This window comes from Macrotis lagotis, chromosome 5, assembly GCF_037893015.1.
Source record: "Macrotis lagotis isolate mMagLag1 chromosome 5, bilby.v1.9.chrom.fasta, whole genome shotgun sequence".
NCBI lineage: Eukaryota > Metazoa > Chordata > Mammalia > Peramelemorphia > Peramelidae > Macrotis > Macrotis lagotis.
The window spans coordinates 75,339,080-75,357,725 of record NC_133662.1 but is presented as its reverse complement, the minus strand read 5'-3'; the positions used below and the strand labels follow the sequence as shown (position 1 = coordinate 75,357,725).

At 32.5% G+C, this 18,646-nt stretch overlaps 1 protein-coding gene across 3 annotated transcripts in view; it reads left to right on the top strand.

Annotated features, from left to right (window-relative positions):
- SNAP91 (synaptosome associated protein 91) overlaps positions 1 to 18,646 on the top strand; it is a 226,747-nt gene that overhangs the window by 156,682 nt on the left and 51,419 nt on the right. For all 3 annotated transcript variants that reach the window (XM_074187088.1, XM_074187089.1, XM_074187090.1), the window contains exons 13-14: positions 3,350 to 3,420; positions 18,220 to 18,247. In XM_074187088.1, coding sequence (XP_074043189.1) covers positions 3,350 to 3,420; positions 18,220 to 18,247 — 99 coding nt within the window. The remainder of the gene's footprint in view (positions 1 to 3,349; positions 3,421 to 18,219; positions 18,248 to 18,646) is intronic.

Sequence of the window (18,646 nt, the reverse complement as noted above, 5' to 3'; positions counted from 1 at the left end):
GCTACATGGTTTCAAATTCCATTGCTTTACATTTATCTCAAGTATATTTTTTTATATACTAATACATATGTAATTTCTGAACTCAAAAAAGTTTTTCATTTAGTCTTTTTTAAAAAAATTAGAAATTTAATTAATATTACAAGAAAGGAATTGGGAACAGCAGGTAGTGCAGTAGATAGAGTACCGGCCCAAAATCAGGAGGACCTGAGTTCAAATCCAGCCTCAGATGCTTACTAGCTTTATCATCCTGGGCAAATCACTTTATCCCCAGTTGCCTCTCAAAAACACAGGAGAAGAATAAATGAATTTTATCTTTAACATCTAAATTGGTCCAATTATTTCCTGATTCATGTAGGCAACTAGGTAGTGCAATAGGTAGAGCGTAGGGCTTAGAATCAGGAACCTAAACAAACTTCTTGAGTTCAAAACTGGCCCCAACACTAACTAGCTTTGTGCGCCTAGGTAAATCACTTAACCTTGTTTGCCTCATTTGTAAAATGAATGAGAAATGGAAATGATAAACCACATAAATGTGCCCAGAAAACTCCTTCCTGGGGTAATAAAGAGTTGGACTGACATATTATTAAAGAGTTGGACTGTCTTTTAGCTGTTTCTATATATACTGTGAAATCTGATATATATATAATTATTTTACATCAGAATTTACAATACAGAGTAAAATTGAAATAAATAAGACAATTGAAAATGACCAAATCTGATTTTCAGTTTATTTTAAAGAATATTTTAAATGAATTTATGCCCTCCCAAAATAAATATTTTGACATTTTCAGCACAAAATCAAAAATCAACCTTTTATTCAAGTTCATATTATATGCTTCCCACCCACTTTCTGCTTCATTATACTACTGTTTAATTTTTTAATTAGAAAAGTAATTTAAGATTTATCTTAATAATTAAAATCAAAATTTTAGTTTTGATGAGTTGATTCTCTGATAAGTAAAGAGCAATATATTATATTCATTCCCTTGACATTATATCAAGTTATAATATATTATGGGCAAATTGTGACTAAAAGAAACACTTATATTTGTGGAAAGATTTCTCATTTTTTAAAAAAATAAGTCCTAAAATTTCTTTTTAAGTGAGTTGATGTGATTAAAACCAAACTGGTGCATTGAATAAACTTTTTAAATCCAATAAGTATCAAGCACTTATCTGTAAAATGCTGGGGATAAACAAAATAGAAATGAAAAAATAACTCCTTGCCTTCAAGGATCTTAACATTATATAAGTCAAAAAAATAGTATACTGATGGATTTATGACTTCTTCATTTTACTAGGTTTGACAAAATTTGTTATATTTCTTTTACTAGGTATATGACCCTAGGGAAATCATTAACCTCTCAGACTCAGTTTCCATATCTGCAAAATGGAGATAATTATAGACCTTCCTCACAGGTGCTTTGATAAGGATCAAATAAAATGTTTTAAATGCTTCACAAACCTTGAAGTTAAAGACTTAAAGTGACATATAAATAGTAACTTTTATTATTACCTGGTAGTGTAACTTGCTTTTGGAATAAAAATGCACAATTTCAAATTTAAAGTAAATTGTGAAATAGAATTGTCCAGGTGAGTCACTCCAATACTTTGCCTCTCCATTGACAAGAGACCTGTGCTTGGAGATTATGGTACTGGACTCCAAAGCATTCTCTTTTCTGTTAATGACTTAGAGATGTAGCTATAATTTTATTGAGTTTATTATTTGAAACTTTTCTTATTTCTGGCTAAATATGCTCACATAAGGTCATTGTAGAGCACTGAACACAGTGTTTGATTTATAATAAGTGCTATATAAATGCTAATATGATATAAGCATGAAATTCCAAAACTATGAAAACTCTATTTTTTCTTCTTGAGCTTAAATTAATTTAGTGTACCATTTTTGTAAAATGTAGTTTATGTGGTATTTTCTTACTAATTTTTCTATTTTGACAGTTAAATAATTTTAAAAATAGTTGTTTCTTTGAAGTCATCTAAAAATAATTTTCCTATCTAAAGAAAAACTGATTTATAAATATAGTTTCACTTTTAGTTATGAATAGGTCATTTAACAGTCTTGAAAACGTCTGTGAAACTTTAGGATTTGATGCCAATAATGTTAGAATTTCTAAAATTTTAAAAAATCTAAATTTCTAAAGTTATAAAAATTTTAATAATATATATAATTCATATTTATATGAACCTTTTATTCCATATAAGGCAAACTTTTGCACATTTCTATTACTTGGAACAGGACTGTCCAAAATGTGGCCTGTGGTTTGCGTGTGGCCCCCTGTGGGTTTACTAAATGCTTCAGTAAACAAAACCGAATTACCATAGAGCTCTCACTAAAATGGCAAATCAAAATATATTTTCTATTATTTTAATAAAAAATTTTAAAAGTAAGGTTGTACAGCTCTGGCCTCAAATGTTTCTGGGGGTTTCTTAAGAAAAGGATAGCATCCAAATTTATTTGAGTTGTGAATTTTAATTATCTTCTGGTATTGTTAGATATATAGAATAAAGTTATTTTGTTGTTTAAATTTAATTACATCTTAATAAAAGAAAATTTCAGTGCTTATTAACCTAACCATTTAAAAAATTGTGCTTATTTTAACATGATTCTTTCTTTCCCTATTTCCCCCCATCCTTAATGTTTTCTCTCAAACATACAGTAGTGAGATTTTATTATATTTTTATAAATTTGCTTTGGAAATGTGTTTCTATCTTGGAATCACTTAACTATTCTCATATTCTTATTATAAGAATGGTTTTGTTGAACTTTAGTTGATAAATTTTTCCGAGTATAAGCATTCACCTTTTTTTGCCATTTATTATGTCATATGCTAGACCCTCACAAAGGTCTATTAAGTAGCACAGTGGATAAAATGTTAGGCCTGGAGCCAGGAAAACTCATCTTACTGAGTTCAAATCTGGCCCCAATACTTGCTAGCTGTATGAACCTGGATAAGTCACTTAATCTTGTGTGCCTCAGTTTGAGCTGGAGAAGGAAATGACAAAAATTTCATTATCTTTGCCAAGAAAACCCCAAAGGGGATTTAGATAGGACTGAGAAATGACTGAACAAAATACCTTACAATAACACTGTTTACTATAGTGTCAAATTAGGTATATTGTAGATCTGTCTTGGACCTATCTAGTGGGGTTTAATTATTGCAATATCAAATCAAATCAATATGAGGATCTTATCTGAGAGAATCTTACACATTCAATAAAGCCCTACTATGCTTTGCTAGGCCATGGTTATAATCTGGTTCCAAGGTTTTAAACTTTGGCAGACTAAGGGAAAAGAATGTAGATATTCATTTTTACTTTTTCATTATAGGCTCCCAGCAGTCTTATGGAGACACTTGAACAGCATCTAAATACATTAGAAGGAAAGAAAACTGGAAACAAGTATGCTTTAGTTGTATATTCTAAAGTGTGTATGTGTGTATATGTTGTGGGGGGATCTTTTCTAGCTTGAAAAAATAATAAAACTATAATGTCATTTATAAATGACATCCTTCTACCCCAATTGCTATTATTAGGAGAGTTTTCAAAATTTTTCATTCCAGGTAACAGAATGTTGGCATTAGTAGCAATCATATGGTCTCATCAGGGAGTTTACTGATTTGTTCTTTTTGAATTGACTTACAGAATGTGACTTTCTATGTTGGTAGTTATACTTTCTTTCTTACCAATTCTAAATTAATTACCCAAAAGTTTTTGTTGACAGTTTTCTACCTAAAAGTTTATTTTCTTTTATTTTATTTTCCTCTATAGGGATTCTTGAACAGCAGGCTCCTCGCCCTTCCCCTCCTTCCTTGAACCTTAACTGAATTTTAGGGAAGACAAGTGAATACAAATGCAATTTGTCACCTTAACTAGATTCTGAAAATACTATTTTAATTGGCTACTAGTTCCATAGTAAATATAGAAACAGGTTTCTAATTGGTCTCTGTCTCTGGTTACTCCATTCAGTCTGTTCTTCACAAAGCTGATGAATTTGTCTTTCTAAAGCCATATTTATATTGTGCCAGACCCCTACTCAAAAATTTTCTATATCCTTTTGCCTATACTTCTTAGCCAAAATGTAAGGCTCTGACCCCACCCCCACATCTCTAGTTTATTTCCCACAGTTTATTTTGACAATCCTGATCCCTCTACAGCAATCAAACTCTTGTACTTAGCTGGCCTTAAATTTTGCTGTTTCCTTGGCTTAAAGAAAGCATTCTTTTTCCTTAGAATTCCCCTTTTCACCATCTTTACTTATCAAAATCCAGCTCAAGTCCTAACACTTAATCTGAAGTCATTACTGATTATCTGAATTAGGATTTTTTTCTCCCTGCTCTAAAATCCCTAATATTTCTGCTTTGTTTATTAGGTGTTTTGTGTCAAAAGAGCTGAAATTTTTATGCCTTATGTTATTCTTTGTGTCCCATATGCATGTTACATACACATCTGTGTTGCATACAGTAATTATATGATCAGTGTTTGATGATTATAAGCGCCATCAATTAAACAAACATGCTAGGTTGAGAACAGAAAAATCCAGTGGATACATCTAATGATGTGTTTTTGTCCTTCGTTTTTGAAGAAGACCATGACATCAGGGAAGTGACAAGCACATGAATTAGATTTGAGTGAGGGGGTGCTGTGCTAAGTCACCAGCCATACTTTCTCCTCCAGAGTCATCTGTCTCCAGTGGCCAGAAATGAATCAGGCCAACTAGAGATGACCCAGTCTAATAATTTTCAAGTAATAGTTTAACTGTGGTCTGTTGAGAGATTTTAGCTGGGCCATAATACAACATTTAAAAAAAAAATTTCTATCCTCTGCCCTAGACCTCAAAATTTTATCCTGAGAAAAAAATTCTGCATTTTCCTGACATTTTTATAATATGTCCACATGTGTTATGATTATATCATTAAAGGTATAATTTACTAATGGAAGCTAGTGCCTGACATTTTTTACTGTACAAAAGGCTATATATCTTTATGTAAGGAAAGTTCATAATATAATTATTTTGTTTAAGAATTACCCTTTGGATAGAGTAAATGATTACCCCCCTTCCATTTTAACTCAGTTTATAACTTTCAAAAATCCTTCTTCCCATGAACTGTGAGTCTAGACTATTTTTGACCTTACATTAATCTTCTCATTCCTAATTAAAATTAACACACTTGAGTAGTTAACTGTTTCATTTTTCTATGTTTGTGCTTACCTGGGGACTTAAGTGATGGGTAAGTACTATATTGAGTGTTTACTTTGCATTCAGTTATTACTGTGTATGCAAAAATACTCATAAAGTGGAACTTAATATTTTTAGAACATCTAAATGTCAACTTTCTATTTGTTTTCTAATTTGTTATCTTTTTCAGTGTTGCTTTTCAGTCTCAGCATAGATGATACAGATTTAGAATGGGTTATTCTTTTTACCCTCTTGAGATTGGGTATAAATTTTAAGAACCATCTCCTAGAAAGGAATTGCCCCAGTCATATTCTTAGTCTCTAAAATCTCAAAAGTTTTACAGGGTTTTTTGGTTAGATTTTACAGAAACAAGTTTGACAAAGTTATCAAAGGGTTTTATATCATCAGTATAGAATCAGTCTGATCTGTAGGTCTGAGAGATTTATATACTCTTAGAAAGAAACTTACATGCTTATGTTGATGTCCTATTTATCTCAGGATTTCATAACCTACTTTTGATACTCTTCTCAGACTTCTTTCATAAAATTTTACAAAATCTTTTTGCATTTTATTTCTTCAAAACTTTGAGTTGAACAAAAATGGATTTTGTTCTGTGTTTTTTTTATTTTGTTAAAAAAAATTTAAATCTTTAGTTACTTTAATTTAAATTGTATTGATAGAGAAAATCCAAGATCAATTTTTGGTAACTTTCCTTTTTAAGAATAAAGGCCTAAGGGGCGGCTAGGTGGCGCAGTGGATAAAGCACCAGCCCTGGAGTCAGGAGTACCTCGGTTTTGATAGCTGTATATTTAGAGTCTTAGGACTGAAAGCGACTTCACTTATTTTAACTTACTGTCTAAGACATTATCTGCCATACAGTATTACTTTCCTTAGTGTTAATTATATTGATAAAAAAATCCCTGGCCTATTTAATGCTTTTCATATTATATCAAGGATGCATACTGGTTATTCCAGTGCTGTAAGATGCTATTTGAAGCAGTCATTCTATTTTCTTTCAGGAATAAGTTGATATGTGCCAGACCACTCTTTTGGGGTTGTGGGAAGGAGGTAGGTAGGGAAACAAAATTTATCATAAAAACAATAACATATTGTCTTCAGATATTTGTTATCTAAGACAAAGGTAGACAACCATATGAAACTGTTTCTTTTACCAAGGGAAAATGTAACAGAAAATGAAATCAATTTAGGATTTTGTTCATACTTAAGAAACAAAGTAATAAAGCATTCTACTGATACACTTAATGAAATTTAAAAAATATAGAGTATAAAACTCAACTCATATTGAATTGCATTTTAAAAAATTATTGAGTTTCCTAATATAATGTCATTTAAAAGGTTTAATTTGTATGGGAGTTGGGATTGAAGTAGATCTATGAGACATAAAGATAGGACTTAATTTTTCAGAAAATATTAGTATTTTAAATTATATTATTATTAAATTATATTTTTAAATTATAAATGCTAAAATGTTCTCTTGTTTATGAAAGTTTTTAAATTCTTAAAGTTTAGAAATCTAAATTTTTGAAATTATTTTTTTTGATATTTTTGATGGCAAAATTTGAGCTTTACACTTTACAAAGTGTGAAGTATTCTATTTCATTTAATGAATAAAATGGTATATTTATGACATGATAGCCCAGTCTTCCATAATAACAGCTTTACATAATTTTAACATTATAATAGACCTTTTTCACCATCTAGTCATAACTTAGAATTCAGATTTATAGTAAATAGAAAAATCTTATTTATAGGGTCTGATGTCTGTGGAATTAGTTCAATCCCAAGTCCATGTCATGATGAGGAAGAAGCTGTGACAAAGATAGATAGATAGATAGATAGATAGATCGACCAATTGATTGGGTCTTTGTGAACTCTAAATTCTGAAAGTCTTGACAGGAACCCAGGAACCATGAAATGATTGTGAATTAGATTTTGATGATTCTAATTGATTGGTTTAGGATCCCTGTCATTGTAATTCATCTTCTGGTTATCAAAGAAACAGACTGGTCCTACTTGAAATCATGATAATCATCTTGACAGGTGTTCCTTCATACTCTGTTACCACAAGAAGGCAACCAACATTGGAAAAAAATCATACCAATACCATGGCTTTTAGAAATACCTTGATGCATCTGGTACTGACTATCAAAGCAAGCAAACAGTAATTATATATGAAATGCATTGAAGACATGAATATTTTCATTATGTACCATAATGGATTCTAATCCAAAATAGGAGGCAAGGATTTTATGTCGGTCGTCAAACAACAATGCATTGCTTACCAATATGGAAACAATAATAAAAATAGCCATCTCTAAGTCTAGTTTTGATAAAATAGAATTACTAATACTATCAGTGGAAAGTTGGAAAATCTGAGGTCATTGGCAATCTCTACTTAATTTACATACTAGAAACTATGCCTAATAATAGACAGATTACAATAATATTGTGTTAAATGATTTCAAAAAAGGAGATTGGATTATTTAGACTAGAATTCCAAAATTCCTGTGGATTTGATGGTATGATTCCAGCTACCTAAAACAATTATGCCAAAACAGAATAATGTAAAAAAGCCATTATTTTCTGTAACTTGCATGAATGATTCTATTTTCTCCCAATATTTGACAGAAAATTTGAAATCATGTCAGCCTCTATCAATAGCAATATAAGATGGCTATTTCCAAACAACAAATTAAAGTCAATGGCATCTATTTAATTTTTACTATATGTGGGGTATTGTGTTAATCTTTGGGGGTATGAAAAAAGGCAAAACAAAAAAAATCCCTCTCAAAGAACTTTCAGTTTTAATGTTGAATGCACCAGATAATCAGAATAAAAAACAAGGCAATTTGAGTGAGGGGAAGAAGATATTAGCAATAGAGAAACTTAGATAGGCCTTCTTAAGTTGGTTGAGCTGAGGTTTGAAGGAAGTCAAAAAAAAGCAGAGATAAGGGGCATTCCAGGCCCAGGGATAGCTAGTGCAAAAATATAGGTGGAATGTTGTGTTCAAGGGACTTGGCCAGTAGGACAGTTGTGCTGAAATATAGAGTGGATGGGGTGTAAAGTAGAAAGAGAAATGGTGAAAAGATTTGCCAAAAGACTGTATATTTGGTGCTTGAGGTAATAGCTTCTGGAAATCCTTGAGCAGGGAGGTGACATGGTAAAACCTATTGGAAGTTGGATTGGAATTGGAAAAGACTGGAGGCAGAGAGACCAATTAGAAAGCTATTGCATTAATCCAATAGAAGTGATTAGGGCCTGAACTAAATTGGTTGTATGAGTAGAAAAAAGAAAATATACACAAGAGATGTGTAACATAGAAATTACAGAATTTGGTCACAGATTGGATAAGTGGAATAAAATTGATAAATCTGAGACGACAGGTTGCAAGCCTGAGCATCTCGGAGAATCATGGTGTTTTTGTAATAGGGAAGTTCATAAAACAGAAGGATTTTTAAGGGGGGGAAAGGGTGAATTCTGTTTTGAACATTTAGTTTATATGTGCATATATATATATATATATAGTTTATATAATAAGTGATAAAACAATTATGTTAAGAGAAATTACTGAAATAGCTTCTCTGCAAAACAGGAAAGTTACAAGGCCAGTTAAGATCCATAACTATGGGCTGAAATACTTAACCATACTACAGGAATTGCTAGCAAGGCACTTTACCCAGCTTGACCTCCGATGAAAGCCTAACCCCGTATTTTTAATTGAAAACATCAATTACCTATCAGTATAATATGAGAACACCAGCAACCTATCCATTTATAGGTCAATCCCTATTTGTGTTTTTTAATACAAAGTGTTCAATGCTATATTAGAATATTTTATATTCACATGGAATGCTTCTCTGTTTATTATACCACCATCACAATAATTTCCATGTAGAACAATTCCTGTATAGTTTGGCTTCTTTCATCAATTTAAGTTCATTGTGGTTCTGACTAGCTTTTAATCCAAAGGGTCATAGATTTATAGAATCAGAGGTGGAAAAAACTTTAGATAATATTGAATCCAAGCTCTTCATTTCACAAATGAGAAAACTGCGGCTCAAGAAGGTTAAGTGACTTGTCCAGCATCATACAGCTAGATTAATGTCCAATTTATGGTTCAAACCCAGTGATTCTTAAGTTACTCTTCTTGAGTCACTCCACTCTTTATCAACTCTCTTAAATATAATGAAGCACAACTTTCCCCCCCTGAATTAACAAACTTTTTTTCTCTCCCCTTATTCACCTCCCACTATAAAAATAAAATCTTCTGTAACAAATGTACAAAGTTGGGCAAATGAAAGCAAATTGAATCAAATATTTTATTAACCATTTTTTGCTCTATGTGGATAACAACAAGCTCCCTGATTCCACTAAAAATATATTATAGAGTTCCTTTATATCATAGAATTTTTCTCCAGTGATATCAGAATGTCATTTAAATTATATGTGTAAAATTCTTAATATATGCAAGAAAAAATTGAAAATTTAAAGTTTGAATTTGAATACAGAGTTACATTGAACTAATGAATGATGATGATACATACAGATATCTTTGTCTTCTCCAGGCCAATACATCCAGCATAAAGATGTTAAAAAAAAAAAGACTGGAATTAAGAGACTTATTGGAAGTCTGAAACCAAAGCTTACTGGGAATATCAATTTAAAGCAATTTTTGCTCAATAGTAGCCTTAATATACTTTTTCAGAACTGACCAAAAAATTTGGTAATTTTCTTAATAAAAACTCATATTAATGAAATACAGAGCTTGTTACCTTAAAGTAGCTGTTAAAAATTAATGCTTTCTTACCAAAAAGGAGGAAGATAATTGATAGACATTTTAAAGTACTTGGTGAATAAATTTTCAAAATTACTTTTGGAACAAGCCAACAAAAATTTACTGAGCAATTTTACAAATTTATGCTAAATAATCTCAATTGGGCCTTTATAAAAGCAAGACAATCCTTTTATACCTTCCTAATACAGCCACTCCCACTCACCACAACAGCTTTTCCAACTTTTTTCATCCCTCCTCAAACCTTTGCCCCCATTTTTTCAATTGAGAATCTTGCTTATTTTACTGAAAAATAATTTAGCATCTACCTCTTCTCTCCCCTCCTCTTTGACTCACATCACTCAGATGTCTTCAGTCATTTTTCTCCTCCTTTATGTCTCATATGAAAAGATGACTCTTCTCCTTGCCAAGGCAAACCCTTCAGTACACACAAGTGATCCCATTCCCATCATCCCTTCTCTAAGAGATTATCCCTCTTATCATTCCTACTCTCTCATTTATCATGAATCTGCCTACTGGCTGCTTCCCTGCTTCCTATGAACATATCCATCCTCATCCTCAAAAATTCTCACTTGATCCATCCATCTCTCCCACCTATTACTCCATATCTCCTTTCTTTTTTGTGGTTACACTGTTTTAAGAAAATCATCTACATTTGTTATCTCTGCTTCCTTTCCTCTCATTCTCCAGTTCTATATAGTATGACTTTATACTTCATCATTTTACTAAAACTGCTCTTAGTAATTACAAATGATTCATCTTAATCCTTCATGAGCTCTCTATAACACTGTCAGGTACAGTCTTAGCTTTAAATACCTCTTCTCTAGGTTTTTGTTCCATTGCTTTCATAATCCTACTTTTCTAACTGTTCATTCTTGGGATTGTGACTGGATTTCATTCAGGTCAGACCCACTAGCTATGAGTTACCCAAAAGCTCTTTCCTCTAAACTGTTTTGCTTGGATCTCATCAGCTCCTATGGATTCAATATCATGTCTACTAATTTTTCTCTGATCTAAATAATAACAATTATAGTAATAGCAAATAACACTTGGTAAAATGCTTTATGTGTGCTAACTTATTAAAACAAGCCTTATGCTCTCTCTAAAATTCTTGACACATCTACAAATATCAGTTGGTCATCTCTTACTGAATATTTTAGACATCAGTAATTCAACATGTCCAAAATTCAACTCATTATTCTTCCACTTCCCAAACCCTGACCTCTTCCTATTTCTATTATAAGGGCTATACCATCCTTCTTGCCACCCAGGCTCCCAAATAAGGAGACAACCTCAATGTCTCACTTTCATTCTTCTCCCACCCCCATTTTCAATCAATGGTGAAGTCCCTTGGATTCTCTTTTCATAGCATCTCTGATACACACTCCTTTCCCCCCTCTTCACATATGCACAGCCCTGGTTCAGGCCCTCCATGCTTCACACCTAGATATCAGCCTGCTAGTTGGTCTCTTGGTGTCAAATGTCTCCTCTCTCTAAGCCATCTAATCCGTCTTCCTAAAGAACTGGTCTGCCAACATTCAATCCTAGTGACTCCCTTATTTCCAGTATCAGATATGAAAGTCAAAGCCCTTTGCAGCTTGTCCCCTTCCTATTTTTCCTGTCTTCTCTCTGTGTTATGTGTGTGTAGAGAATAGGCCAGGCTACTGATTTTCTTGCTAATGCAAGTCCTTCTTGACTGGGCGGGGCTTGCTCTCTTCATCTTGAGTTCCTACTTTCTCCAAGTTACAGCTAAAATCCCACCTTCTACCAGATGCCTTTCCCATCCCCCCATATGCCAATGTCATCCCTTTGTTGATTATCTCCAGTTGATCTTGTATACATCTAATTTGTATAGAGTTGTTTGCCATTTGTCTCCCTCATTAGACTATAAACCAGCTCCAAGAGAGCAGGGATTATTTTTTACCTTTCTTTTGTGTCCCAGCTCTTAGTTCTATTCTTGTATCTAGTAAGTACTTAATAGACCTCTTATATCAGGTACACTGTCTAATAGAACTTGCCAGAAATTCTCTCTGGAGAGAATCAGAAATGATTAAGATCAAGGATGGAACAAAAAGGTCTTCCATGAGGGATATCCAAATAAATTCAACCAACAATATTATTGACAAAGTAGCTTTGGATAAATGACCGAGATATGTGAATTTGTACATATGAAGTTTTATGGTGGCAGTTTACGAGCATGTCATTGCAGCTAGAGATTATAAAATGATTTTTTCTCAACAAGGCTGGATTTGGAGCAGCTAGGTAGCACAGTAGATAGAGCACCGGCTGGAGTCAGGAGGACCTGAATTCAAATCAGTCTCAGACTTTTAATAGTTGCCTAACTGTGTGATCTTGGACAAATCACTAAAAGTCCATTGCCTTAAATAAATAAAAATTTTTAAAAAAACCAAGGCTGGACTTTAATAAATCAATGTAGATGATGTAGTGAAATGGTAATTTGTAAAATATCATTTCAGGTGTACCTGTTGAATACCTTAACAAGGCTACAAATATTGCATTCAGAATCTTATCCCAGACTGAACTATTGTCTATAATCATTTAATATTGAGCCACAAAATTTACATTTTTAGTAGATTTCATATAACTCATAACACCAAGAGGAAACTTAAGCCAAAAGGTGTTAAGTAATTTGTCTGAGGTCATACCAGTGGTAAATCGCAGAACAAGCATTTTTTTAATGTTTTTTTTTATTCCTCCCTCCTTGTTCCTGAATCCCTACTCACTTTCTTTCCATTGCCAAAGTGCAATCAGTTATTCGGCTTGCATAATCGATGTGGTTTTGATCCAACTAGGAGTCTCCAAATCCAAGAAAATAAAACTATAGTGGAGGGGGAAAAAAAGATCTAAACTATCCCTTTTTCTCTCTAAAGGAGACTCACTGGCCTGATTAGATTCCTCTCATTTTTCAGCTAAAAACCAACCAAACAAAAAAATAATCAAAGGACTGGAAATAAAGCTGAAAAATATCAAAAACTATGCAAAATGTAAAACCTTGGGTTCAGGTAGGAGGAGGAGGAAGGGTTAGTTGGTCAAGAAAGAAGTGAAATCCCAATTGAATTCCATGTCAGAAAATCTTTCACGGGGAGCACATGAGTAAGAAAGTCAACCGAGTACCTCCTTAAGATCTAAGTTAGCCATAATATCCACAATCTGAACATAATGGGTATGCCAAGAGACAACAGTGTTTTATTACTTATTATACCCATGTCTTATTAATTTAAATTGAGCAGTTTTTCCTCTGAATTGTTGAACTGCTGTTAATCTTTTTTTATTAGTTAGCTTGGTTTTAATGAGTTCTGAGTTTATTTTTATTAATAAATAAACCATTATTTTCCCTATCATCCAGATCTGAAACTTATATGATTAGTATTTGACAGCATCCTTCTCTTCCTATACATAATAATTTCTCAAAAACTGTTGATTCTGTATTCAAAAATATTTATTTGTTCCCTCTCAAAAAGAATCATAAAATAGGAAGGGTCCTGAAAGCTTATCTAAGTCAATCTCTGTCTGATCAAGATTCCCCTCCATAATATGCCCAAATAAGTAGTAATATTAGTCTTCATATTCATTGTAAAAACTCCAAAACTTTTACTCCTAGCTCTTCCCTCTGGGTCCAAGTAGACCAATTCTAATTTCTCTTTTTTTTGACACTCCTGCAGATAACAATATCATGCATCTTCTCTTTAGAAAGCTTAATGATGGGGCGGCTAGGTGGCATAGTGGTTAAAGCACCGGCCTTGGAGTCAGGAGTACCCGGGTTCAAATCCGGTCTCAGACACTTAATTATTACCTAGCTGTGTGGCCTTGGGCAAGCTACTTAACCCCATTTGCCTTGCAAAAACCTAAAAAAAAGAAAAAAAGAAAGCTTAATGCTTCTAGTTCCTCCAAATGGAGGTTATATGGTATGGCCTTCAGTCTTCTCACTATCTTTGTTGCCTTTTTCTGAATGTTCCCTAGATTATCGATATTCTTCCCAAAAATGTGACACATAGAACAATACTTAACCAGTACGGTTTCTTGCTCATTTAAGACACTGCATCTCATAGCAGAGTTTAAAATCACATTAGGGTTTTCCAGGGTGGATTTTTTTTTTGCAGCCATGTTTCTCTTTGACTCATATTGGGCACTGAAGCCCAATCAAAGTGTGATCAAGCCTCAGCTACCCCATGTTACATTTTTGTGAACTTTATCTTTTTAATCCAGTTATATGACTTTATTATTTATTCTTGTTGAATTTTATCTTATTAGATTCAGCCCTTTGGTTGATTTTTATCTTTTATTATTGAAGAAGACCAAACAACATCACTATGTTAAGAGACAAATTACAGTGTGTCCAACTGTTACTAATCAGACCAGTATAAGCTCGAAATGCTGTACCACAGGTTGGGCATAGATAGTCCATGTGAACACCTGGGGTGGGCTCTCCAAACTTCTGCATCTCTTGTTTCCTTTGAGCTGCTTCCATTCAGCCTTGCTTATATAGAGCACAGCACCTTCTCCCTCTCTGCTGAGAGCACACATTGCTAGTATTTCCCATGCTGCACAATGACTTCCAAAGTTCTTTGGAGAGACCTTCAGACTGTCCTTGTATCACTCTTTTCTAACTCCACTGTGAGTGCTTGCCCTGTGTGAGTTCTCCATAAAATAGTACTTTTGGGAATCATGTTTGACATTTTAACAATGGTTCATCAGAGTTGTGCTCTCTGTAGAGAAAGCTTGCAGATAGATAGATAGAGAGATAGATAGAGAGATAGATAGATAGATAGATAGATAGATAGATAGATGGATGGATGGATGGATGTACATCTATGTGTATCTCTCTCTCTCTCTCTCTCTCTCTCTCTCTATATATATATATATATATATATATATATATATTTTTCTAGATATTCTCTAATTTTCCTCCATTCCTCCATTTGATTTCCCTATCCCCCAAATCTCCATACCATTTTATGCCTTCTTTGGCAATTGTATATACAAATTAAAATTTATAAGATAGATATTTATATAATATTTATACACACATATATTTTTTTCTCTTTTATTCATCTTTATAGCTCTTTTCAGAGCCTAGACCAGTATATTACATAATTTCTTAATATTTGCTGAATAAACTAAAAATAATGGATATCTGTGACTTTCTGGCCTCAATGAGCCTCTTCTGTTGATTGTTTAAATTTATATCATGTAAGTTCAATCTCAGTCATTTTAATAAGTTGAATGACCTACTTCATAACACAAACATGAGTCCTTTGTCAACAGTATTCCAAAACATTTCATTCACTTCTTTAGCCATACCTAATAACTAAGTCCAATACACTCACTTTACCCTTTTTTTTAAAGAAATAAAATATAGGTTAACCTATACTTTAAAATGACTATCTAACTATAATTCGTAATAGAGACTTAGGAGTTCATTTAATCCAAGGCAAGTATTGGTTTGCTTACTTGCTAAATTTGCCTACATATACATATATATATATATATATATATATATATATATATATATATATATATATGACTAATAAATTGATGATTATTAAGAAATGAATTAGTATACTGATATTTAAACTATTAATTTACTGATAAAGATTGAATAAGTTTGACTTTTCACATTAAATTTATTCTAGACTTAGAGTAGAATGTACATATATAGGAATATATATATGTGTGTGTGTGTAAACATACACATACATTTGACATTTTCTTATTATATTTTAGGTACTAGTTTGGGAGCAAATTTCAAAAATATTTATGGTTTGAATTTTCTTCAAGCAGCTAATATTTCTAACAAGTAGCTTCTGCTGATTCCTTTAAAGAATCCCTTTATGTAAATTTTTTCCAGAAATGAATGAATACTCAGTAATTCCTTCCTGAAGACTCAGATTTAATAGTTTTTCAGAGACCCATCCATTTTCTTTATAGGGTTCAGGGCTTTCCTTTTTGAGATTTTTTTAAATGTAATCTGAATTTCTCTTCCACTTTTCCTATATAAAAATGATGACCAAATTCTATAGGGAAATGTTTGTGTACTGTCTTGGTGTTTGAGTTCTCCAGATGCCAAGAACAACATAATTTGAATTCTCTTTTTCTCTAGAATACATTATTGAGATGATCCCTAAAGGTAAATATATAGGTTTCTTTCTAGGATAACTTTGTTTTAAGGAATATAATTTATCCAACTGCATCTTTAAGTGTAGTACTAGGGAATGGGGCAGGGTTAGTTGGTTAGTTAGACTATAAACTTAGCATTTTGCCAGTGTGCCTTTACTGTAAGGGTGATTATATTATCTTAAGGGGAAAAAACAATTTAGGAAACACATTTTATTCATGTTCTTTTTTAGATATTCTATGTATTCATAATTTATAATAGAAATTTAACCATTTTCTTTTCTCTAAAAACAATCCATTACTGAAATTTTAAACTCTGGCATGTATCAAACCCTGGGTAGAAAGACTGCTGTTTTATTTTGTGGAGTGTTTATTTCTTTTCATTTTTTTCTTTAAGAGAATTTATATGACACCAACTCCAATTATCATTTGACCACCTCATAATTCTTACCTTTCTGTCTCATATCCTAAGGTCTATGGAAGGTGGGAAATTGTTAGGTGCCTGCCAGCTAAATTATACTTTATCCCTCACTTATTGTTTTATTCAGGCAAACACTGTAGAGCCCAGAGACAAAGATGACAAATTCTCTATTTCACAAAAAACAAGTGCTTCAATACCCCTCCTTGTCCCTCTTTCCCCCTAACTCTTTAAGTAGCTAATCAAGCAGGAGTTTATTCCCTCAGGCTAGTACAATGTTGCTAGTCAACAGTCTACTTACAGGAAGTTTTAGGTTTTTGGTGTTTTTATCACATGTTTTTGCTAGGAATAATACTATTGCTAGGTGTATGCTACTATTTAAACAACCTTATTATCTATTCACTTGCATTTATTAAACCAGCAATAATCTTTGAAGTTATTGTATACGAGAGTATAGGAGATGCGGTAAAGTGGTGGGAGTTTTCTTTTGCCCTGGAGCAGTTTTATTATAGATAACATCAGGTGAAATGGAATATCAGGATGTTCCTCTAAAGGTTTGGTTGGAAACATCTTTCACATTAGATCTGCCTTTGTAAATAAACTTTAGTAAATCCTAATGTTAACAAGTTTTCTTCAACATATTTTTTCAAAATGTGTAAAAACAACATTTTTTAAAAAATCACAATGTTCTCTTATTTTCCTTTTTATATCTTTTTTAAAAATATTGTTTTACATCTGGGGAAGGAGTTTCTCCAGTTTCAGTATAGTTAGTTTTATATTGCAGTAGAAATTTCATAAGGAGTTAGTAGTGCATTGAATCTGTGAAACTATTTAAAATGGAAATGAAATTGAGACCGCTTTGTAGAAATTCTTCTAGGTGCTATCTTAGCAAGATTGTTGCAAGGAAAGAGTACTTGTAAATTGTATAGTTCTCTATGAATTTCAACTATAATTATAATGGAGGTTAGACTTTGACTGTAGCACTTCTTTGTCCAAATCATTCCATCACTCTCCACTTTATTTAGTCTCTTCATTTATAAAATAGATCTTTAAAATTTTCTCCAGCTCCAAACTCTATGATTTATAAAATAATAAAGAAAAGAATATTTAGGGAGGCTAGATTGCACAGTGTGTAGAGCACCAGCCCTGGAGTCAGGTAGGACCTGAGTTTAACTGTGACCTCACATACTTAATAATTACCTAGCTTTGTGATCTTGGGCAAGTCACTTAACCCTATTGCCTTGCAAAATAAAATTTAAAAAAAACCTAGAAACAAGAATATTTGTTTGTTTGTTTTAGGCTTTTGTAAAGCAAATGGAGTTAAGTGGCTTGCCCAACTCCACACAGCTAGGTAATTATTAAGTGTCTGAGGTCTGATTTGAACTCAGGTACTCCTGACTCCAGGACCTGCACCACCTAGCTGCCCCCAAACAAGAATATTTAAAGAAGGTGATATAATTTAATATAGAAAATCTTGAAGTCTTAGAAAATATTCCTGAGTTTTGTTTTTATGCTAAAGTTAATATTTCTAATGGTTGACTTTGAAATGCCTTTTTATTCATAGACACTACATCTTGATATTTTTGAAGTTATCTGAAATGTTTTTGTGTATATTCATATACTTTCCTTTTTAAATTTTTCTCAATTAAATTTTAGATCTGGTGCTCCCTCTCCACTGAGTAAGGTAAGTCTTAATTATTTTCTGCATTAGAATAGTAATAATGATGTTGATGGTGGTGGTGTTGATTCAGCAAAGCATTGCCTACTTGACTTTTTCATCTTAAAAGCTAAGATCATCTCTCTAGATTTACATTAATTTTAAGATGTGTTTCTTACTCCAGTCACAATTTTGAGACATCCTGAGCTTTGTATGAATTAATCTTATTTGTATGTTGTCTAAATGGTGGAGACATCTTAAATGCCTAGAATAAGATTTTAGATGCAAGAGGCATTTATAGGATATCAATAAATGTTTATTAAGCATACAATGAAAACATGATAAAACCTCCTGCCTCTGACATTTACTACTTTGTGTGACTTAGTTAAGTCATTTAAATTCCTGAACCTCAGTTTCCTCATCTTG